Source organism: Myotis lucifugus, unplaced genomic scaffold (assembly GCF_000147115.1).
Source record: "Myotis lucifugus unplaced genomic scaffold, Myoluc2.0 scaffold_166, whole genome shotgun sequence".
Taxonomy (NCBI): domain Eukaryota; kingdom Metazoa; phylum Chordata; class Mammalia; order Chiroptera; family Vespertilionidae; genus Myotis; species Myotis lucifugus.
In genome coordinates, this window is record NW_005871214.1 from 2,388,628 (window position 1) to 2,413,325 (window position 24,698).

General features: G+C 36.6%; 1 protein-coding gene across 1 annotated transcript in view; it reads left to right on the forward strand.

The window, feature by feature from the left end:
* The first annotated feature begins 1,083 nt into the window (after positions 1 to 1,083).
* The window catches only part of CUNH14orf39 (chromosome unknown C14orf39 homolog), a 38,405-nt gene continuing 14,790 nt past the window's right edge, over positions 1,084 to 24,698 (forward strand). The window contains exons 1-11 of the mRNA XM_023759907.1: positions 1,084 to 1,252; positions 2,025 to 2,081; positions 2,180 to 2,236; positions 3,448 to 3,574; positions 9,467 to 9,556; positions 13,056 to 13,243; positions 13,334 to 13,376; positions 15,320 to 15,440; positions 16,561 to 16,640; positions 19,114 to 19,247; positions 19,961 to 20,037. Coding sequence (XP_023615675.1) covers positions 2,033 to 2,081; positions 2,180 to 2,236; positions 3,448 to 3,574; positions 9,467 to 9,556; positions 13,056 to 13,243; positions 13,334 to 13,376; positions 15,320 to 15,440; positions 16,561 to 16,640; positions 19,114 to 19,247; positions 19,961 to 20,037 — 966 coding nt within the window. The 5' untranslated portion in view covers positions 1,084 to 1,252; positions 2,025 to 2,032. The remainder of the gene's footprint in view (positions 1,253 to 2,024; positions 2,082 to 2,179; positions 2,237 to 3,447; positions 3,575 to 9,466; positions 9,557 to 13,055; positions 13,244 to 13,333; positions 13,377 to 15,319; positions 15,441 to 16,560; positions 16,641 to 19,113; positions 19,248 to 19,960; positions 20,038 to 24,698) is intronic.

Below are 24,698 nucleotides of genomic sequence, written 5' to 3' on the forward strand. Positions count from 1 at the left end.
AATTTTCATAAGAAAACCTACTGGTATGCTGAAATGGATCAACTCTTTTGACCCATCAAATTTTTTTTGACAATCAAAGCAGTGTAATGGCAGTAAAATTAAATTATAAATTTAGCCTTTATGTTTTCTCTCAGGTTTTCTTAAAAGGAGTAGTTAATAAAGATATTATAAACTAGTATACAAATAAAGCTGGTAAGTTTATTACATCATCAAACTTATATTTGCTTTGATGGCTCACTGTTATTAATGCTAATGATTAACATATCACATTACAATAAAGTTGGTTATGCATATATGATCTAAGGAACTTAAGCAAGAAAAGTTTCTCTTTTCATTTTAATAATCTGAAATAACTTAGGTTGTGCTGAATTGAGGCAATTATTTAGATCATTTACTGTTAAAAAACATTTTGACCAGAAATATACCAATAATTAAGGCAATTTGGGGACTGGTTTGTTGAAATTATTTTTTCTCCACCCCTTTTTCACTTTGGAGATGCAAATCTAAGAGCATGAATTATCTAATGACAGCATTTTGGCCCTAGCCAGTTTGGCTCAGTGGGTAGAGCACTGGCAATTCTGATCAAGGGCCTACGCCCAGGTTATCGCCAGTGGGGGGCATGCAGGAGGCAGCCAATCAATGATTCACTCTCATCACTGATGTTTCTATCTCTCTCCCTCTCTCTTCCTCTCTGAAATCAATAAAAATATATTTAAGAATAAATAAAGACAGCATTTCATACAGAAAATGTTAATGTGCATTTTATTAGAAACAAATGACTCACTCCCAAAATGTTTGCTGAGGGAGAACGTGTTTGAAATCTTATGCTTGCTTTTCAAGAACTTTCGAAAAATGCTGATTGCAAATTGAATTTGTATGACGGGTGCCAGTGTTTTTACTGTTAAAGTTAATATCATTGTTATTCTCAAAAAGCATGAGTAGTCTTCAAACAACACTTTCTTAAAGAAACCGGGAGCGTCTCTGAGAGGTTCCCCAGCCCTCCACGTAGGGATCCTCCCCGGCTCCCAAAGCACCCGCTTCCGGGTGGTAAAGTGCTTGGCTCCCGCTTGGCCCGGAGGAAGCTGTGACTGGCGTAGTCTCGCGGGACTTGGATCTGGCTCTTCAGCTCCTCGGCCGGGGCCCAGCGGGCAGTTCCGGGTTGGCGTCTGCCTTCGCGTGCCGGGCGTTCGATTCTGAGTGGATTCTGGGACCCGGGAAAGGAAGGGAGTGGACGTTCGGTCCCGAGGGGCCGGTGAGGTGGATGGGGAAGGGAGCTGTGTGTGGCAGTTATTCCCCCCGCCGGTGGCTGTGAGGTGGGGAAGCTGGCGGGCCCTGTCTCCAGAAAACAGCGGGAGGGCGCGTTCTAGGGGCTTCTAGAAACTTCCAGGCGCGTGGCCTGCCTCCGCCACAGGGCGGCCGCCGCGTGTGCGGAGGGTGGGGCAGACTCAGGTGAAGGGAAGCAGACGCTGTTCCTGCCACAGAGCGCGCGCAGAGCACGGAAGGGCCGCTCCAGAACCGGGTTAGGAGGCTCCGGAACCCGGGTGGGTTAGGAGGGGGGCGAAGCGCGCCTCGGGCGTGTTTCGTAAGCCGACGTGGCGGTCCCGGGAGACCCCGCCTTCTGCGTTCTTGGTGGTCGATTCGTAAGCGCACAGTGGCTGTAGGTTGGTCAGGGGCTTTCCTTCGCCGTCTTGCTACTCCTAGAAGGACACATTCGGAAAGGACATATTCAGAGATATTTATTTCGTAGGGCATGTTCTTTTGAGAGTTGTGGGTGTCTGTGGACTCCAGAGCATTCAGACAAGCACCTATAAACAAGTGTGAGGGCTCCCCCGGAAGTCTGCCATGCAACAGCGGTCAGCAAGTACTGAGTGAGGTGCCCACTAGGTCTCTGCCCTCCCCAGTTCTTGCTCCATCCACATTTTCCTGTAATAATGCTATGTTAACAAATGTCTTACTGAATATGTGCTGTTTTGCATACGACTTCAGAAAATCCTTCCTGATAATTTTTTTTTTCTTAAACACAGTATCCAAGATGAATGACAGCCTATTTGTCAGTTTGGACAGACTTTTGCTAGAATTTGGTAGGTATGAAATAAAAATAAAGAATTATGTAGTTATTTGTATGATCACTTGCTATTTTAACAATGAAGTGAAGTCACAAAAGAATTATTTATTTTAGTTTTTCAGTATGAGCAAGATATAAGTACTAAAGAAGATATGATTCGACGAATTAATAGTAAGTAGTTTTGCATGATAAAAATGTCTTAGTTTTTAATTTCTTATGGCATGCAAGGTAATATGCGGTTGCCTTGCTTAGGGTAACTTATAGTTGGCATTATAACTTTTGTGCCAGTTCTGTTGAGTGCCTAATAATGTCCTATTCTGTATTCAGTATTTAATTTGTGTAGAAGAATTTTGCTTTAAGCTGAAATGACCCTTTAAGTGCAATTGAAAATAATATTTTTCTCAAATAACACAGGTTATTTCAAACATTTGAGTGAGTCAGGGGCCAGGATTGATGGATGCCATATTTTTCAGGGATGATAATACTGAAAATAATATTAAGAGTGAGATGGCAAAGCAAATTACATAAATACAGTATTTTAAGATTCTACAGAAAAACTATGAAAAGAAAATAGAACCATTAATTTCTTAATAGTTCTGAAAAGGTAGAATTTAGTTGTCTTTTCTGCAACAGAAAAGAATACAGGCTATTAAAATTTTATTTTAATCTTTTTAAGAAACTATATTTTACTTTTATCTGTTTTAGTCACTACTAAAAAGAAATGAGTTGAGGGTGCATTTAGTAATTAATTGACATGGAATTGAATCGAAATTTCACATTTGTCAAAAACAAAACTCTTATGTTAGTATCATATATGAGTAAACATTTACATGAACTCATGGCTTCATTAGATGTCATTGACCTTAGATATCACTCTAACCTTCTTACAATAAAAAAGGATGCTTATCTTTCTCTTCAATCTTAAACACAAATCCTTAGCTTATGGGTCTAGGACAGTGATGGCGAACCTATGACACACACGCGTATCAGAGGTGACACGGGAACTCATTTTTTTGGTTGATTTTTCTTTGTTAAATGGCATTTAAATATATAAAATAAATATCAAAAATATAAGTCTTTGTTTTACTATGGTTGCAAATATCAAAAAATTTATATATGTGACACGGCACCAGAGTTAAGTTAGGGTTTTTCAAAATGCTGACATGCCGAGCTCAAAAGGTTCACCATCACTGGTCTAGGAGCAAGCCTGGCTTTGGTTCTGTGCTTTTCAGTATAGGGCCCTTCCCATCTCATTTTCGCTCCACTCTCTGGCTATCTTCCTTTTAGGTAAATTGCCAAACTCTTTTTTTCTATTGTATTTGTTTACTTTAATTTTATGCTTTTTACCTTAAGAAAATAAATATTTTCTTTTTTTTTTTCAGAAAGCTTTGAAGATATTAAACAAAATAAAGCAATAATTTGTAAGATACAGGAAACTATAAATACAACAGATGAGGAAATTGGTTATTACTGTAAACATAGTAAGGAAATCAAAGACAACTGTAGTAAGTGAGTATTTGAAAGAAAAGAACTTTGAGTAATTGTCACTAGATTCTTTTATTCAAGGTTTCTGAGTTTAGAATCTGCTGTTTTATAATAGTATTTTATATTAGCACAATAATGAATTAAGTCTTAAATTGCCTTGTAAGAAGGGATCACAGGAAGTTCAAAAGAAAAAAAGTGCTATAAGATCTCTCTAATTCAAATCCAACTAGTCTAAATACTGAATTTTGAATAATCTAGATTCATATATAAAATTACTATTACATAAATAAATTTGAAATAATTTACATCTTTGAATTTTCAAGATTGTATTTTTGTCTAGTAGAATCTAGTCTAAAATTAGTAGCTTTCCAAAATAAAAGTATTCAATATGTTAAGAATTATTTCAATATGGCATCAGGCTTTAGGTTCTAGTACTTAAATCCATTGTAAGATATAACCATTTTGAAATAAAGAATTGTCAATGGGACTTTATTGTATATACAAATACTTAAAAATAAAATGTTAGAGGAGAGGAGAACCAACATGGCAAGGGTAAACACTAGTACTCATCGCCTCCCACAGCCACATATAAATTACAACTAAAATACAGAACAACAGTCATTCAGAACCATCTGAAGGCTGGCTGAATGGAAGTCCTACAACTAGAGCAAAAAAGCAAAAAGCACATTAAGACCAGTGGGAAGGATGGAGGCATGGAACATGCTGGTCCAACGCCTAGGTGTGGCATTTTTTTAATTGGGAGGGTTATCTCCAAGGCTTCTCGTGAGAAGAAGGGGGGCTCAGACCCACACCAGACCCCTAGCCCAGGGTTCCAGAGTTGGGTAGAGAAGTCCCTGTAACTTGGGCTGTAAAAACCAGTGGGGATGTGGCTGAGTGACACAGAAGCTGTTGGAGTCCCGGGTGTTCTCTTAAAGGGCCTGTGCACAAACTTACATGATCCCGCTTCCTCTGAGCTTCAGCACCAGGTGGAAGCTTTGGGGGAAGCTGGGACATATGGGGAAGAACTGGACTGTCTGGCATTGGGGCAGGAACTAGGGGGCTGCTTTCTCTCAGACAGGGGTGCTCACAGGGGTCATTGTTACTGTGCTGGGCTCTCCCCTGTTGCAGAGCTAACTGGCAGCCATAACTGAGTTTCCATGAGTGTGGCTCACACTGTTCACTCTGCTCTGGTGATTCCCTGAGACCCCACCCCATCCAATTTGCAGCCCCATCCAAGCTGTTTGCAGCTGTTTTTCCATATGAATGGCCTGTCCTGGGTCAGTGTTCAGACTTTGTTAAAATCTCTTAAACAAGCAGCAGCTGGCATCAGCATGCTCCAAACCTATCAATAAAAGGCCCAAGAGCCGGCACTAGCACCAGCCTGCTTTGCTTCAACGCTGGGCGTCACCTAGGCTCTTGCCCAACACAAGTAGAGCCATTTGCAGGTGATGGTAGCTCCTGCTGGATGGCCCCAGGCAGTGGCTGACTTTGCACCTCCTGGGAGACTCCAGAGCCAGTGCACTGGTGGACAGCTTCAGACCATACCTGATTACCACTCTACACATTCACAAGTGATACATTCAAGGGACAGACTCAGTGAGCACCAAAGCTCCACAGAAACAAATCCTTCTCCATAGGGGTATCTCTTGCACAGAAGCTCTTCCATTGTAGATGCTGCTGGTCCTCATAGCCAATTGGCCTAGAGGTCAATTCCTCCCAGGGATGCCAACAGCAATCAAAGCTCAACTACAACAAGACTGCATACAGCCCACACAGAGGCACACCTAGAGTGCTCAGCTCAGGTGACTGGGGAGGCTTAGCCACTGGGCCCCATAGGACACCTAATACACAAAGTCACTCTGCCAATTCCAGGAGATGTAACAGCTCTACCAAGCACATAGAAACAAACACAGGGAAGCAGCCAAAATGCAGAGACTGCTGGATACAGAGTTCAAAATAATGATACAGAGTTCAAAATAATGGTTATCTGGTTACTCAGGGGCCTTAATGAGATTTTCAAGGACTTGGTGAGACTTCAAGGATTGTAGTGAGAATTTCAAAGATATGAAAAAGGACCAGTCAGAAATTAAGCATACACTTACTGAATAAGGAATAATTTACAGGGATTCAACAGGAGAGTAGAGGATTTCAAGAATCAACTCAATGATTTGGAATATGAGGAAGCAAAAAAAAACCCAATCAGAAGAGCAAAAAAAAAAAGAAACCAAAAATATGAAGATAGTATAAGGAGCCTCTGGGACAACTTCAAGAGTACCAACATTCACATGATGGGGGTGCCAGAGGAGAAGAGAGGGAGCAAGATATTGAAAACATATTTGAAGAATTAATGACAGAAAACTTCCCCTACCCAGTGGAAAGAAATAGACTTACAAGTCTAGGAAGCATAGAGAGTCCCAAACATGAGGAACCCAAAGAGACCCACACCAAGCCACATCAGAATTAAAATGCCAAGGGTTAAAGACAATCTTAAAAGCAGCAAAAGAGAAGTAGTTACTTACCAAGGAGCACCCATATGACTATGAGCTGATTTCTCAACAGAAACTTTGCAGGCCAGAAGGGAGTGGCAAGAAATATTCAAAGTGATGAATAGCAAGAATCTACAACCAAGATTACTCTACCCAGCAAAGCTCTCATTTAAAATTGAGGATCAGATAAAGAGTTTCACAGACAAGAAAAAGCTAAAGGAGTTCATCACCAAACCAGTATTACATGAAATGTTGAAGGGTATTTAAGAGAAAGAAAGAGAAGAAAATGTGAACAATAAAATGGCAATAAATACATATCTATCAACAACTGAATCTAAAAATTAAATGAACAAGAAATCTAATGAACAGAATAAACTGATGAACAAAATAGAATCAGAGGCATGGAAACATGGATCAGATTGACGAAACTCAGAGGGAAGGATGATTGGGGGATGGGAAGAGATTAACCAAAGATCTTATATGCATACTAGAGGCCTGATGCATGAAATTCATGCAAGGAGTTCGGCCCTTGCAGCCACTGCAGCTTGCCTTGGCCCTCGCAGCCCCAGCTTCATCTGGAAGGTTGTTCGGCTGTCTGGTCTAATTAACATATTACGCTTTCATTATTATAGATATATTGCCTATGGATACAGGCAATAGGGTGGTGAAGGCCTGGGGCAGGGTGGGAACTGGGTGGAGGGGGGAAATGTAGGGGACATCTGTAATACTCTCAACAATAAAGATTTAAAAAATATATATATGAAAAAAATAAAATGTGTTAAGTTTTTGTATTTAATTTTATGTGGATCATTGTCTGTATTAAGTACTATATCTTAGATTCATATTTGTTTTAAAATATTTTGTTATTCAAAATTTTAATAAGCCTTTTTGGTTTTTACCTCATTACTTTAAAAAAAAATTCATAGTTATTCTTGACATTGAGCCTGAAACCCGGTCATGGCCCTGACTGGTAAATGAACAGTGATCTCTTGGTTCATGGGTCAATGATCAAACTACTGAGCCACACTGGCTGGGCCGTAACAGACCTTTTTAATAAATTTTCAATATTATTACATACTAGAAGCCTGGTGCATGAAATTCATGCACTTGGGGGGTTGTCCCCTCAGCCCGGCCTGTGCCCTCTTGCAGTCAGGGAGCCCTCGGGGGATGTCTGACTGACAGCTTAGGCTCGCTCCCCGCTCATCCTTAGTGCTGCCGCAGAGGTGAGCCAGGCTTCTGGCTGAGCGGTACTCTCCCTGTGGGAGCACACTGACCACCAGGGGTCAGCTCCTGTGTTGAGCATCTGCCCACTGGTGATCAGTGCGTGTCATAGTGACTGGTCATTCCGCTGTTCGGTCTATTTGCATATTAGCCTTTTATTATATAGGATACTGCATGCACATCTATCTACATATCTTTTTTTTTTTACAAAGATGGGAGTATACCGTATTTATTCTTCAACTTGTTTTTTTAATTTTAACAATATGTAATGTAAATGATATTACATATGTAATGATTATGTATAGGCTTCTTTTTTTATCAGCTCCATAGTATTTTTTAGTATTGATGTATCCTAAGTTATTTAACCATTCTTCTATTAATAGACATTTAGGTTGTTATCAGTTTTTTTGTATTATAAGCAACATGTCCAGGTATCCTTTCGCATTTATAGACCTAATGCTATAGGATAAACTTCTAGAAGTGAAATTGTTAAATCAAAGAGTATGCATGCACATTTAAACATTTGATAATGTCAAACTGCTCTTCAAAAAGATTATACTAATTTTATACTCCCACCAACAAGGTATGAGAGTTTCTATTTCCTCAAAACCTTGCCAGAACAGGAATTAGTAATGTTTAAATTTTTTGGCTATCTGATCTATAAAAACTATATCTTGTTGAACTTTAAAAATTTTTTTTGATTTAGGTTTTATTGTAATGGGTTTTACCAGTGGGTTTCCATCAACTACCTGCAGTGGGTACTGGGAAAGAACTGATAGTTTTGCCAGAGAACCTGCTGTATTCAAGATGTATTGTACTTTATACAATTTCATCTCTGCTGGGTTCTGAGGACCGTTAGTAGGATCTGTTGAGTTTAATGCCGTGACCACCTCTAGTTTATGATGTCAGCATGCTGGTTTAGAAATTTAAATGTTAAAGATGAATTCATAATAGTGCTAGAAAAAAATATGGATGACATCATAATCTTTGAGAGAAAAAAACTTTTCCAAATATGTCACCAAAAGTAGAAATCACATAGGAAATGGATAAATATGACTACATGCAGATTAAAAAGAAAGACACCCTAAATTGATACAAAAGCCAAAAGGAAACAATTTATTAAAACAATAATATTAGTTATTTTTCAGTGTTGAAACTATATGGATGATATTTTGTGCTTCCAAAGTGGGCATTTATACTTTTTGAATCTGAAAAAATAAAAAAGATTAGAAAGAAGAGCTAGAGAAAATATTTGAACAATACTTAGAATGGAGGCTGCCATGATATATGCTAATTTTAGATTTTTCACATTGGTAACACTTTTTGAGTCATGTAATAAAAATGTATAAGATGATTATTTATTTTACTATTACCATCTGATTTTATAATTCATTTATAATTCATTTTGGCCTAGTTTCTATTTTAGTTCAGGAGGGTGTAACAACCCGGCTTTTTAAGTTTCAAAGGAGAAAAAACCTCTCTTTAGGCCTTATCCTAGCTCTTTGAATGCTTACTCCAAAAGAATTTCTTAGCCAAGACCTTAGAAGTATGATGAGAAAGAAAGCCGGATATTGCAGTGTTGCAGAGGATATTCTAGAAATGCCATAGCAATACGTACACAGTCCAGTCATGTTACAATTGCTGCTTCCCTAGTTACGATTCCAAAATGGGTTTTATGTAAAAACTAGAGGCCCTGTGCATGAAATTTGTGAACTCGAGGGTGGGGAGGGTCCCTCAGCCTGGCCTGCGCCTTCTTGCATTCTGGGAGCCCCATGATCAATGGCCCTGCAGAGGGAGGCCCTGCCCACCCCGCCCACCCTCTGTGGGACGATCGTGGGGCGATGGCAGTCCCCCCCCCTCGCCCCACTAATCGCATTGCACCTGCCTTGGCTGGCCTGGCGCCAGTGCATGTCATAGCATGGTCGTCTGGAAGGTCATCCAGACGGTTGTTCTGCTGTTTGGTCATTCAGTCAATTTGCATATTATGCTTTTATTATTATAGCTTAACAGATAATGATATTTGAGCATATGTATGATTGCATGAAGGATGGTAGTGATGATGGGAGATGGGACTATTTTTCTTGATGTAAGCTTGTTTTCTCCAGGAAGGGAAAAATTTGTTTATTTTTAAATGGTTGCATTCATTTTCATGATCTCTAACAATTCATTTATCATTCTGAGATGCTAATTATCATATTTTTTTCCATAGTTGGAAGCCAACATGTGATGTTTTTCATAAATATGAAGACTATATGAAGGACCAATTTACTATTTATCAGGAAACAATTGAAAAAGACAAGTACAGTATATAAATGCTTTTATTTTGTTAAACCTCATCCGAGGGTATTTTTTCCATTGATTTTTAGAGTGAAAGGGAGGGAGGGGGGCAAGGGGGAGAGAGAAAGAGGGGGGGGGAGAAAAACATCGATGTGAGAGAGACACATTGCATGGTAGCCTCCCACACATGCCCTGACTGGGGCGGGGATCAAAACTGCAACCCAAGTATGTGCCCATGACTGGGAGTAGAAACTGGGTCCTTTGGTAAGCAGGCTGATGCTCTAACCACTGACCTACACCAGCCAGAACGAGTACCTATATTTAAGCTTATCAATCCTGTAAGTATTAATAGGATATGCTTTGTAAGAATGCAGAAATTTTGTACAGTGGGGGGGGGTAGTTTTTTGCTTTGTTTTTATTTAACTTTATTTTCATTGTTTATACTATTATAGATGTCTCCATTTTTCCCACTTTGCCCACCTTCACCTAGTCCTCACTCCTCCTTCCCTCTGGTCAAGTAAAGCCATGTTTTGGACTCTTGGGGTACCATTAAAGGCCTACCTATTTGTTATATAGCTCTATCAAACCCTGGATTTGTTTACATATGTCCTTAAATAGAAACTATCAATAGCAATTGCTGTAGCAGAGTGCTTCAATTAATAGTGCTTCAGTTATGACTAAATTGTTATAAGCAAGCATCTGGGAGACTAGTTAGCTGTAGATTTAGCTTATGAAAAATTTGGAATACAGGTTTTACCCGCAACCCCAAAATAGAGCATTCTTATGAAATCCTTCATAAGCTGAAATGGCGTCAAGTGAAGAAGCAGTTACCATCAATTTATATGGAAACATTTTTGAGCATTTCTGGACCTAAAAATAATCTATTAAATCATACCAAATAACATTAACATTATAGTAAAAGCAGGAATGCACAAAGTAAATTGAGATAAAGCACAGCTGTTCACAGGCACAGTTCAAGGTTATGGTGGCTTGATAATGAGATGCTGAGTGTAGTTCCCAGGGAAGGAACTTGGTAGTGCCAGTCTCACTGCTGATATTGCAATATCCTTCATATTAAAAGAAGGTAGAGACTGAAGGTATAGATTTGATCTTCATTGGCTTTTGAAATCATGAAAATAGATGAGATAGCCCAGAAAAATGTATAGAGCAAAAATAAGAGAAAGGTAGAATACATGATCATTCAAGGAAAAGGCAGAGGGTGGAATTAGTAAAGCAGACTGTTACTTTGTCATTTATAGACCATGCTTCCATCCAAAAAGCATTTGAGATACTTTGTATAAATAGTACCACAGTGTTAAAAGAAAACTAAATATAAAAGTCAAGGCTACAGAGAAGTAAGGATAATATAGAAAAATGAAGCCTTTGATCAGGATAGAAATTCATACTACATGGTTTTGCATATTTGTTAGATATAGGCATAAATTAGGCTTTGAAATTCCTAGTAGTAGCCAAGACATTATGGAAATGTGATCTGTTTGGAATTCAGAGTAATCATTTTAAAAACAAAAAACAGTTCAATTGCTTAGGATAAGTAGAGGTTTTTCCTGGTAATAAGAATTGAGAGAAATTTCTCCTCTTGGTTCTCATAAAGGGGAAATTATGCAATGTGATAATCAGTATCTTCAATGTTCTCCCCAAAATAAAATATATATTATTGCTTCTGATAACATCTCTCAATGCAAGCCTTGGTTATAAAAGTAATTAAAATGATTCTATGAGGGACTAACGAAAACCAGTACAAACATGGACTTTTTTGATCTTGTTTGTTGTGGATTACTTCTCTTAGCTCGCCATAGCTATTTGTTAAAGCTATATTTTTCTTTCTTAAACCAGCCACATGGGTTGATTGAGTTGATGAGTCAATACCAGGCATCTATAAAAAGAAAAGAGTCTATTTGTTGGTATCATGGGTAATGAAAGAAGTAAAGGCACCAGCTCCTTGTTTTTCCTAATCTCCCATCCCTGTCCCAGGCAGTCACAAAAACTAGTATAGTTGGCAACAGATAAGATAGTAATGACTCTTCTTGAATTATGACTTGGCTATGCTGGGCTCTCTCAGAGTTCCTATACAGAGTATGTTAGAAGAGTGGGCAGGAATATGTAATAGGAACAGGATAGATGTGGTATGCTAATCTCATCAGAAACTGGTGTCTCAGACTCAGTTTTCTTACAGGCATTTTCCCTAAATTAGCACCTAATTAGCAAATATGCATTTAGAGGAATAGGAGCTTGTTTGGGCTCAACTGCTTTATCTGGTTAAAAGGGATATTAAAACGTTCTCAAGATTCAGACCTGCTAGTACAAGGCTGTTAGCCCTACATTTCTTCTCACTATACAAGCAGTTTATGAATACTTGTTCTTTTTTACTCCTGTGCTGAAGTGAGATAACCATTATTGTATTTTAAAATAATTTCCCCATATAGTATGGCTTAATTTATAAAATTTACAAAATTTTGAGGAACATGAAGATTATATATTTTTAGAATATTTTCTATGAGTATTAATTCTTGAAGCTAAGTATTTTATAAGAATTTGGGTAAAAAGAGGATAATGAATATTTTAGGCTTTGTGGGCTACACAGTCTCTGTTGTAACTACTGAACTCGGCTGTTGTGGTGCAAGAGCAACTTTAGACAATATAGAAATGAATGACTATTCCAATAAAACTTGGTTGATGGACATTACAGTTTGAATTTCACATAACCTTAATGGAGTTCCAAACAGTGCTGAAATTTTCTTTCTAAAATAGTTTTGAAGTATACCAGAATGGTTGTGAAACCAGAATTCTAACACATAGAACATGACTTTTTGTAATCATTTTGGCTTAGATAATTGAAGAAGATTTAAAAGCCGTAGTTATAGAAGTAGCTGAATTGGGGAGAATAGAGACTCAGAACTTAGGGAGAATAGAAATTCAAGAAGTGATCAAAAGAACCAGGTTGTACCCTGGCCAGTGTAGCTCAGTTAGCTGGGTGTCATCCCATGTACCAAAAGGTTGCCAGTTCGATTCCCAGTCAGGGCACATGCCTGGTTTCAGGCTCAATCCCTGGTGGGGGAGGATGCAGGAAGCAGCCCATCGATGTTTCGCTCTCACATCATTTCTCTCTCTCCCCCTCTCTTTTCCTCTCTCTAAAAAAGTTAATAAAAATATATTTTTAAAAAGAGCCAGGTTCTGTAATGTCAGTTGGAAAGAGAGATAAAAAGAGATCACTGAGTTCGACAAATTAGCTCATCGGTGACCTTGGGAAGGGTAGTTTCATCAGAATGGCGAGAATGGAAGTAGAAGTGGATTAAGGAGTGAATAACTCAGGTAGTGAAGAAAAAGTATAAGAGTTGGAAAGTGTGATGGAGTTAAGGAAAATCTGAAGGACAAATGGTATTTAGGGAAGCAGGGATAAGTAGGTATTAGACTTGCCTTTTATGCTTAATTTAGTAGACTTTAACAAGTGATAGTTTTAAAATATACTCTGATGATGACATAATTTTTAAAAATTTTAACAGAAAAATGTACCATGGTTATATATGTCAGTATAAAGATGTTTTGAAGCAATACCAACTAAAATACTCAGAAGCACCCCTTTCACGTGAATATTATGAGAAGAAAAGAGAACATGAAGAAATTCAAAACAGAGTGTTGGCATGTACTGAACAACTAAAAATGAATGAAACTATTTTTATGGAATTTCTAGGTATTAACATTTTTATTGTATATTGTTTTAATAGTGACATCTTTATAATGAAAATAATAACTCAATCTAAAATACAACTTTGTTTTTCAGTGCCTGCTCCCTTTCCATCACTTACTAAATGGACATTACATATGTATCCACAATAGTATTTCTACTTAGAATTTTTATTAGATAAGTATTATTTCTGCATTTTAATTGTTACTGTGTTTCTTTGGTGAGAATCACATGGGTTTGTTTTTGGTTTAATTCAAAAAATTTAGAGTTTACTTTAAAGTTCATCTGGGATTAATTTTCATATATGTGCATGTGATTAGAAGAGGCAATTTTAATGAGAATGAAGTGCTATATGTATCTGGCTTTAAGTGGTATGTCTTAGCAACCAAACCAATGAAAAAGTCATCTTGCTCTGTCTTACCAAAGAAAGAATTCCAATTAAGTAGTTGATTCTAACTTGTTAGGATGGAAAGCGGTAAGGAGGTGGAGTCACAATCATTCATTCACCTATAGGAATTCATTAGGTATCTGCCTTGTGCCAGACAGTGCTCAAGAAGATACAGAGCTTTCTTGCAAGGAGCTTTTAGTAGGGAGAGAGATGAATAGGCAAATATTTTGATACAGTGGCATTGTCTTAGAGTCTTAAGTAATTCTTAATTGGTCTAAGTCTTATTTGTTTGTCAAGATCTTGCCTGGTGATGAACTTGGAACTTTAATCCTCTTCCAACCTCCACAATCCTTCATATGCTTTCCTATCAGATTATAACTCCACTGTTATACTAAGTCTTCTTTATCCCTGTACTCTATCTTTCTTCATTCTGCTTCATCCTCAATTACCCTTTTATTCCTTTGCTGCTTGCTCTCTCCGTGTTTGGGTTTTAGCTTTTTCTGTTCTTGGTTGTTCATCTGCTGCCCATTTATGTTTTAACTTCTCAATAGGAAAGGGCAGAGGTTAGTAGATGCAGAAGGTACAGCAGTAGGGAGTTGGATGTAGGAGGGATGAGATGTGTGAATGCATGGCAAACAAGAAGAGGTATTACAGGTAGGGAGATGATTTAAATGTCTATACCTTAAAATTTAAATTGATACTTTTGATAATGGCATAGCATTATAAATAATGTTCATCTGAAATTTTATGTTCATACAAGTCATATTTTAAGGCAGAATAGAAAAGGCCTGGCAGATTTTCTATGGAGTTTTTTGTTTACTGTCCTATTAGTATTTATTTTTAAATTCTCTTAAATGAATTTTAGAGTAACTTAGGGAATTGTAGTAGCTAATAACCATGCAGAATATCTATTAACAGCTGAAAAATTCTCTACTTGAAATTGGGTATAAATTCAATTCAAGCAGAAAGTCCAGATAGAAGTTCTAGCTCTCTTCTGAGTTCTGCAGGGTACACTGATGAACCTTACAGAGCAGGAAAAGGGTGGATTTTTAATGTTGACTTTGGAAAAAAGAAATAATGTGGAAACACGGGAAATTAGATTTGAACCTGAATTGGTTGTTTATTATTAGTCATGTCAAATGACATGATGAATTTGGGTAAAAAAAACAAAAGCAAAAAACCACACTGTAAAAATACTTAACTGAAAGAAAAAAATCTTAAGTATTTTGGATGAAATGTGTTTTGTTTTTGTTAATCCTCACCAGAGGATAATTTTGAGAGAGAGTGGAAGGGAGTGGGGGGAGACACAGAGAGAGACACATCGATTTGGTTGCCTCCCACGTGTACCTGGACCAGGGCTGAGGATCAAGCCTGCAATCAAGTTAGGTGCCCTTGACTGGAATTGAACCTGGACCCTGCAGTCTGCAGGCCAATGCTCTATCCACTGAGCCAAACCGGTTAGGGCTGAAATGTTATTTTTACTGTAAGCTCAATATATAACATAGATAAACAATAAATTTTCTTTGTCAGTTTGACAGATGTTTATATTCTGTTTTCATATACTGTTAGTAATATTAATTATTGTTTATGTGGAACATAAGTATATATAAATGTTACATGATATTATTTCTGATATAATATATGTATTATAAATGTAAAATCTGTTTGCATAACATAGTTCCTTAACATATAAGTGTTAATTTGAGATGTAAAACACAAGATATTCTTAGACATGCCAACAATTTTTCCAAAATTTCATGTGAATTGAAGAAAGAAGTAGATGAAGTGGAAATAGAAATTAAATATTTAAACCAGGTATATGTTATGTGTATAAATGTATAAGTGTAATGGTATATTACTTTAAGGTCTTAGAAGAGTTATTTTTAAAGAGCCTCCGTATGGACAAGGGCATATGATAATTTGTTTGCCTCAGATTGCCTTTGGAGCCAAAATGTAGGTATTGAGTATATCCAACTCTGGATTTTGGGGACTAGTTTAACTTTCTTTGGGGGCTGAGGAAGAAAATGATGAAAAAATATCATCTAGCTTAATAACAAAAATTTAAAGGCATTAAAAGAGAACAAGACAGTAAATGGTTTAAAGGACTTAATTTTGAAAATGTATGACTATAATCTTTATAGAGCTAGGCTAGAACTAGGTTTAGCCTTTAAGATTGATGGTACATGATATTTTCTTGAGTACATTTTTAAAATTGATTTTAGAAATAGGAAGGGAGAAAGAGAGAAACGTTGATTGGTTGCCTCATGTTCACACCCTGACTGGGGGACCTAACTCGAAACCTGGGTATGGGCCCTGATGGGAATCAAACCTGCCACCTTTCAATGCATGGGACAACGCTCCTACCAACTGAGCCACACCAGCCAGGCTTTTGAATATATTTTTAGTGCCATCTATTGAAATGTGGCTTTCATTGACAGGTATGTGAACAAATCAAAGTCTAAATTTTTCAAAATTTTGAGAAAAATTTAATAGCTAATTTTCTAAATTTTCTGAAAATTGTGTTATATGGTATATTGATCATTCATAGGTATGAGGTTCAAGATAAGTAATATCATTTGACTTCCTTTAAAGTTTGTGGAAATTATGTATCTTAAGTAGGGAATCTGTCTACGTTGCTTCTAACTGTCCTTTTTAAAAAAGTGTAAATGTCAATAAATAAGTAAAATAAAAAATAAAAAAATTTAAAAGGTGGAAGTTCATTGAAATCTAGGTTTGCTAATGGAGATGTAAGGAAAAATTAAAGAAGTAGGATTTATTGTTAATTTAGCAACTTTCACTAAACAATAGCTTATACTTGCTACAATATAAATCTTGTGGTAATATAGAAAAATCATATTTATTAGTTAAGGTAAAGCATGTTCCTTAATACTTTTCAGGTAATTATTTTATTTTGCTTTATCATTTTTATTTTTAGCAGATTACAAGATTTTATGAAACTAAGAATCTGGAAGAGAATACTAAAAATATAGAAAAAAGAAAGGAATTGAAAGAAAGGTATAGGTAAACTTTAAAATGGGATTTTATGTGAACAAATATTCTGCATCTAACAATTTTATTCTATATTTTATCCCAAGCCACTGATATTTATACAGAATCTATATTCATATTTTGTGCGTGCTATTTTCTATTAATTTCTTATGAAAAATATTAATTTATACTTTTAAATATTATGGGCTGATTTTCAAATTTGCTTGTTATTTAGTACAGCCAAGGATAATTTGTAAAGAGAAATGGGATAGCAGCAGCATATTCACTGTTTTATAACCTGTCAGTTGTATATTTCATCCAGTTTTCCATGATGAGTCAGCAATGGGAAAATAGTAAGAGCAGCAACATACTTACCTTTTTTTAAAAAAAATATATTTTATTGATTTTTTACAGAGAGGAAGGGAGAGGGATAGAGAGCTAGAAACATCGATGAGAGAGAAACATCCATCAGCTGCCTCCTGCACACCCCTTACTGGGGATGTGCCCGCAACCAAGGTATATGCCCTTGACCAGAATCGAACCTGGGACCCTTGAGTCCGCAGGCCGAGGCTCTATCCACTGAGCCAAACCGGTTAGGGTCATACTTACCTTTTTATCATCCTGTCACCAGCTTGACCAGTTCTTCCTTTGCCAGAGAGAGTGAAGATGAGCCAAAATGCTACTGAATTGTGGCATCATGTGTTTCCTTGTCATTCATCCTAATGGTGATAAAATAGACATCAGTGCTGGAGGCATGTAAAAAAAGATTGACTTTGTCTGTTATTGTGTGATGAAAAAACAGATGTATTACTATTGTTATGTCTGATAAACTTTCTGTTTTTCTTATCTGCCTATACCCTTTTTTATTCTTCTTAAGTTTCTCTCCTATGGCTCCATTGCTTTTATCCTGATTTTTCAATACATTCCTCTCCCAAATTAATTTTCCTGATTCCACTTTCTTGGGTCTGTTATTTTCTTGATTCCCCCTCTCCCATGTCTCACATTCACAGTAATGTGTCTTTAATTTTGTAAATCAAATTGGTTAGAAAAAAATAGTAAATGTACAGAATCTCACTTTATTGACAAATTTTTTAAAAATATATTTTTATTGATTTCATAGAAGAAGGGAGAGGGAGAGAGAGATAGAAACATCAATGATGAGAAACATCATTGATCAGCTGCCTCCTGCATGCCCCACACTGGGGATCAAGCCTGAAACTCAGGCATGTGCCCTGACCAGGAATCGAACCGTGACCTCCTAGTTCATAGGTTGACACTCACATCGGCCAGGCTATTGACAATTTTTAATATGAAAATTCTTTATATTGAAAGGAACTTATGTAATTAGTCCTTTTATTTAATATAGATTTTGATAGTTATTATCAAGTAACATAATTATTTAAATTATTTAATCATCAATATTTAAAAAAAATTTTTTTGACTTAAAAAAAATTCAGTGAAATTGCTCTTCCAGTAAAAAACTTAAAAGACTTATGATCATAATGTTGCTTTAATGGTTTCTATATTCATGCTAGTTGATTATTTCTAAATAAATATTTTTAAAGTTTGAAGTATTTCAAAATCTAAAGCATACTACTTATAAATATTACTAGAGGCCTGGTGCATGACTTCATGCACCAGTGGGGTCTCTCGGCCTAGCCTGAGGGATTGGGCCAAAACCAGCTCTCCGACATCCCCTGAGGGGTCCTGTATTGGGAGAGGGCACAGGCCAGGCGGAGGGACCCGACCAGTGCATGATCAGGCCGAGAAGGGATGCCGGAGGTTGGCCAGCTGGGAGGAACTGCAGGAGGGCTCAGGGTGTGTCCAGCCCATCTCGCTCAGTCCCGATTAGCCAGACCCCAACAGCAAGCTAACCTACCGGTCGGAGTGTCTGCCCCCTGGTGGTCAGTGCACGTCATAGCGACTGGTCAACTGGTTGACTGTTTGCCCCTGGTGGTCAGTGCACGTCATAGCGAGCAGTTGAGTGGCCTTAGCACATCATTAGCATATTATGCTTTGATTGGTTGAACGGACAACTGGACACTTAGCATATTAAGCTTTTATTATATAGGATATTTTAGTTTAAAATATTTTTGACATGTTTAGAGTCATAAAATTACTGTTTTAAAAATGAGAATGTGGTATACTGAGAAGAGCACTGGACTTAATCAGGAAAGGTGTCTTTTAGCTGTGACACTAGTAAGTAACTTAATAATATTGGGTAGATCTGTTAAATTCTCTGGAACTCAGTTTTACTTGTGAAATAAGGAGTTTTAACTATCTCATATCTAAATATTTCTTCTGGCTTTAATATATGCTAATTTTTATTGAATTTATTGGGGTGACATTGGTTAATAAATTATATAGGTTTCAGGTATATAATTCTATAATACATCATCTGTATATTATGTGTTTACCACCCAAAGTCAAGTTTTCTTCTGTCAATATATGTTAATTTTTTACTTCACTAATATTTAATGTGATTTACTCTTCTCTTTAGAATTTTTGAAAAAGATGAACAACATGTACTTATATTGAATAAAACCTCTCAGAAAAGTCAATTATTTCTTCCAAATGAATCTCAGAAATTAGTCAGACCAATAAATATTCTATCTTCAGAACCAAGAGTTATAGGTACAGTATCTGTTTATTTCCAAAAACTTAGTTTTCTTTGCAAACACCTAGAAGAAGAAATAGGAAGAAGCAATTTTAGTTATCATTTGATATAACCAAAAACAAACTGCTAGAAACCTATCAACTCAGGAAAGTACCACTTTGATTTTTTCTGAGAGCAAACAAGACATGCCTTTTGTACTTAGCTTTTTTCTCTTGGAAAGAGAAATCATTCATACTACATTTTTTTAAAAAAAGTGTTCTGATCTGGTTGCACAGCTATCAGAGGAGGATGGATAATTATATATTCTTTATTTGAGAAGTCTTATTAATGAGTGGGTAGCTGACTTGTGTTAATGATATTTTTGACTTAGTCACTGAGATATTTGAATCTTGATTCATTCAATAGATCTGTATATTAGATTAACTACAATTGTGTTAGATAAGTATATTGGCTATTTTTGTCCCCTGGTCATTAATATTACCACTCTGTCTTTGGTTCCCCATTATAAAGATGTAGTTTTGCCAGCTGGATTTCATTTTACAGTCATAGTTATTGTAATAGCTATTATATAGTGAGGAATTAAGATTTGTATAATAATTTCATAATTCTATATTTTAATTTAAGTATTCATGTGACTTTTTTTAAATTACAAGGTTAGGTTAAATATTGGGTATGATATTTGAGTCTAATCTCTGGAAATTATTTGAAGTTATTCAATTTAATAACCTAGATAAAAAAGAAGACAGTTCTACGAAGCAGTCAAAGCTTGGCAGTGTTGACTCCAAACAAAAAGAAAACAATATGCAGGTAGGTATTTCTTTTTTAATAGTATAAATTAAATACTTGCTTGCATTATTTAGGACATTCTGTGTGTGTGTGTGTGTGTGTGTGTGTGTTATAAATATACTAGAGGCCTGGGGCATGAAATTTGTGCACTTCGGGGGGGAGGGGGAGGTGCGTCCCTCAGCCTGGATTGTGATGTAGTATGAATGTAGTATGAATGATTTCTCTTTCAAAGAGAAAAAAGCTAAGTACAAAAGGCATGTCTTGTTTGCTCTCAGAAAAAATCAAAGTGGTACAGGCCAGGCTGAGGGACCCCACCAGTGCACGATCGGGGCCGGGGAAGGACGGGGGGAGATTGGACAGCTGGGGAGGGACCACGGGAACGTTCCAGGGCATGTCTGGCCCGTCTCGCTCAGTCCCAATCGGCCAGACCCCAGCAGCAAGCTAACCTACCGATCAGAGCGTCTGTCCCCTGGTGGTCGGTGCATGTCATAGCGACTGGTCAACCAGTCAACTGTCTGCCCCCTGGTGGTCAGTGCACATCATAGCGAGCAGTTGAGCGGCCTTAGCATATCATTAGCATATTACGCTTTGATTGGTTGACCGGATGACTGGACACTTAGCATATTAGGCTTTTATTATATAGGATTATATCAGCCATTAGTACAACCTCAGGGTCTAAAAAAAAGGAGTTTCAACAAGGCAGCCTGAGCATATACTGTAGCCTTCTCATGTACTCCTAAAAATAGAAAAAATATTTAAAAATACCAAGCCCTTTACCCAGTAGACCAAAAACTGAGATATTTCTGAAGGATGAAAACAGGATTGGATTGAAGAGGGAACTTGTAGCCCAGGATTTGCATAGAATACGCTTATCGAAGTTATAGAGCTGAGAGCAATGAATAGGGCAATTGATTGGGTTACTTCAGTAGGTGTTAGTTTCATTAACATCTGTTCATCTCATAATCCTTCTGCCTTTGGCCAGGTGTCAGCAATGGGTTTACTGTCTCCAGGTAGAAGCAGTGAATATAGGAGCTTGGGTTAGAGAGAGGTGGTACTCTGAGTGATTCTTGATTTGCATGAAGAACAAGGAGCACACCACCCAGAAAGCTAGCTTCTGGTGTGGTACATCTCTTTTCCTTCATTCTTCCTGAAAATAGTCCAGAATGAAATTCTCAATGAAAAATATAATTGCTTTCCATTAACTCATAATTAATAACACAGATATAAGGATAGTGGTGACCAAAGTAATTAGTGAAACATTAATTCTAAATATGTATTAATTTTAAAAATTTAAAAATATGGTACTAAAATTCTAGATTATATCCAATATGGGATGAAGGTGAAAAATAAACGAGGGAAACGAGTTTACTCAAGTTCTTTTTTTATTCAGGGATGGAGGTAAGGAGAATATATAAATACTGATTAATTCTATGTTTGCTGGAAAAATATAAATTTATGCATATGTTAACACTTAAGGTTAGCCAACAGTAGATAAATGGAATGTGTAAGTTTTAAAACAGTAGGAAAAAAGATGAAATGAAGAAAATTAGTCCAACAGAAGTCAGGAAATGGGTGGGGGGATAAAACAGCTAGAAAGCATTTTATTTTTAAAACATATTTTTAAAACTGATTTCAGAGAGGAAGGGAGAGGGAGAGAGAGAGAGAAACATCAATGATGAGAGAGAATCATTGATTGGCTGCTTCCTGCATGCCCCACACTGGGGATCGAGCCTGCAACCTCCACATATGCCCTGACTGGGATTCGAACCATGACCTCCTGGTTTATGGGTCGAAGCTCAACCACTGAGCTACGCCAGGCAGGCACTAGAAAGCATTTTAAATAGAAAACAAGGTGCCAAAAATAGTTTTGAACAAATCAGTAATAATAAAAATCTGACATTGGTGCTTCTAAGGAATATATAAACAAAATACAACTAAATACTACTAAAACAGAACAGCTGAAACAACTTGACAAATAAAGGCTGAAAATAAAAGGATGAAAAATATACATCAGGCAAATGCAAACAAAGCCAAACCAAATGTAACAATGCTATATAAAATAGAGTTCAAGATTTAAAAACATTAGTAAGGATAAATATATTTCATGTTTTTAAAAAGAATAATTCACCAAGAAGTCATAACCATGATGCACAAAATGATAGTTTCAAAACATATAAAGGAAAAATCGATAGAATTTCAAGGAAGCAATTGAATCCACAGTTAAAACATGATCGCTCTATCAAAAATAGTGCTGACTCTGAATTTGGCTACATGTGAAACAATATAAAACCAAACCATGAAATAATAACGTTAAAGAAGATAAACATATATTTTTCTCTTGAAATTCTAAAGTGACTCAGGTTCACTTTAGTAGGGCTAATAGCACCATCTCCACAATTTCATTATTTCTCAGGCTACATCTATGCTTTCTTTTCCTGCTATCCTTAAATGCTAAGCTTTTGCCTCAAGGTCACATCATGATTAGAAGCTAACCATTGCAACTTTGCCATTATATCTGCCTTCTAGGCAGGAAAGAAGGAGATCAAGGCTAGCTGATTCAGCCCCATTAAAAAAAAATTGTGTGTGTTTAATTGATTTTAGAGTGTGATTTGAGAGAGAGAGAGAGAGAGAGAGAGAGAGAGAGAGAGAGAGAGAGGAGGAAGGGGGAGAGGAGAAAGAGAAACATCGATTTGTTGTTCCACTTATTTATGCATTCACTGGTGATTCCTGTATATACCCTGACCAGGGATCGAATCCACAACCTTGGAGTATCAGGATGATTCTCCAAACAACTGAGCTACCTGGCCAGAGCTCAGCCCCATTTCTTAAAGATCTTTCCTGGAAGCTCTTTAAACAACTTATAGTAATGTTTCAATGGCCAGAACTTAGTCATATGGCTACCTCTATCTGGGGAAAGGTTGAGAAATATATGTGGTTTTGTTTTGGTTTTGGTTTTTGAAATCAGAACACAAAAGGAAAGTAGATTTTGAATAGGATAGAAAACTGACAGTTTTTGCCACAGGAAAAAAATCAAGTAAGATAAAAAATAAGGATATAGAGGACCTGAATAACACAATTAGCAAACTTTGTTTCTAACATACATAGAATTCAGTTAAATTTTAATTTGCAGTATTCACCAAAATTGACCAATTAATACAACAAAAAGGATATCTAAACCAATTCTAAAAAGAAGCTATCTTTACTTTCCCAAGGAATGTTATGTAGAAAAACCTATCGATGCGATTCCCTACATTAACAGGTTAATAAATGACTACAGAGGTAAAAAAACCAAAAACATATATATTTAAAATGGGTTTTTTTAAAAAGAATGTAGGGACACTCATACTACCAGATATCAAAATGTTTCTTTTTTACTTTTGGTATTGAGATAATTCACGTATCTCGCCATTTTAAAGAGTGTGATTCAGTGGTTTTTAGTATATTCACAGGTAGTGTAACCATCACCACTACTAATTCCAGAACATCCAAAAACACTTTAAAATATTATCAAAATGTAGTAATTATAAGTGTGGAACAAAAAAAGACAAATTTATTAGTGGACTACATCAAAATAAACTTCTGTATGACAAATAATATTAGCAAAATAAAAAACAGTGATGGGCCTAGCCGGTTTTTCTCAGTGGTTAGAGCATTGGCCTTGGGACTGAAGGGTCACAGGTTCGATTCCATCAAGGGCACATGCCTTGGTTGCAGGCTCAATACCCGACCTTGGTCAGGGCGTGTGTAAGAGTAATGTCTCTCTCTAACATCGATGTTTCTCTCTGTCTCTCCCCATCCCTTCCACTCTCTAAAAATCAATGGAAAAAATGTCCTCAAGTGAGGATTAACAACAACAAAAAGACAGTGATGGAATGGGCAGGAGATTGATATCCAGAATGTATAATATGCAAATAAATACATAATAATTCTTACAAATTAATAAAAAAGAATAAGAAATGGTCAAAGATAAGGTAGTTTACAGGAAAGGAAAGACAAAGGTCACTAAACATAACAAGATGCTGACCTCACAAGTACAGGAAAATGCAAATTAAACCAATGAGATGCCTGGTTTCACTTATCAGTTTTCAAACATCAAAACAATTGCTAACATTTAGTGAGGTCAATGATAGTGGGAATATAATTTGATACAACTACATTGGAGGACTGGTTCAGTGAACTAATTAAAAATAAAAGTGCACATACTCAGCAGTGTTACTTCTTGGCATCTACTGTAAACAAATACTTAAAATACTTGTACAAATACTTGTACTAGGAGACATATGCAAAAATGTATATTGTTTAAAACAGGCATTGAAAGAACACTTGTTCTTTAAGAGACAGGTGTTCCTTAAAGGTCCAGGTTTCCTATAATCTAAAAGTTCAACAAGATGATAAAATTAAGACCAGTGGCTGTTAAACAGAAAGAAATGGGATAAACTTTTCCATTAAAATAAAAATATCTTCATTTTGGGTTAAATAAGAAAAATCAGGGACTGTTTAAAATTAGTGACTCAGGAAAAATTAAAGACTTGAAACAGACAATACAAACAGTAGTAAAGCAGTGGTTTAGATATTAATATCTAAAGTTAAAAATGAAATATTAACTGTCATCCTATATAATAAAAGGCTAATATGCAAATTGACCAAACAGTGGAACGACTGGTCATTATGACATGCACTGA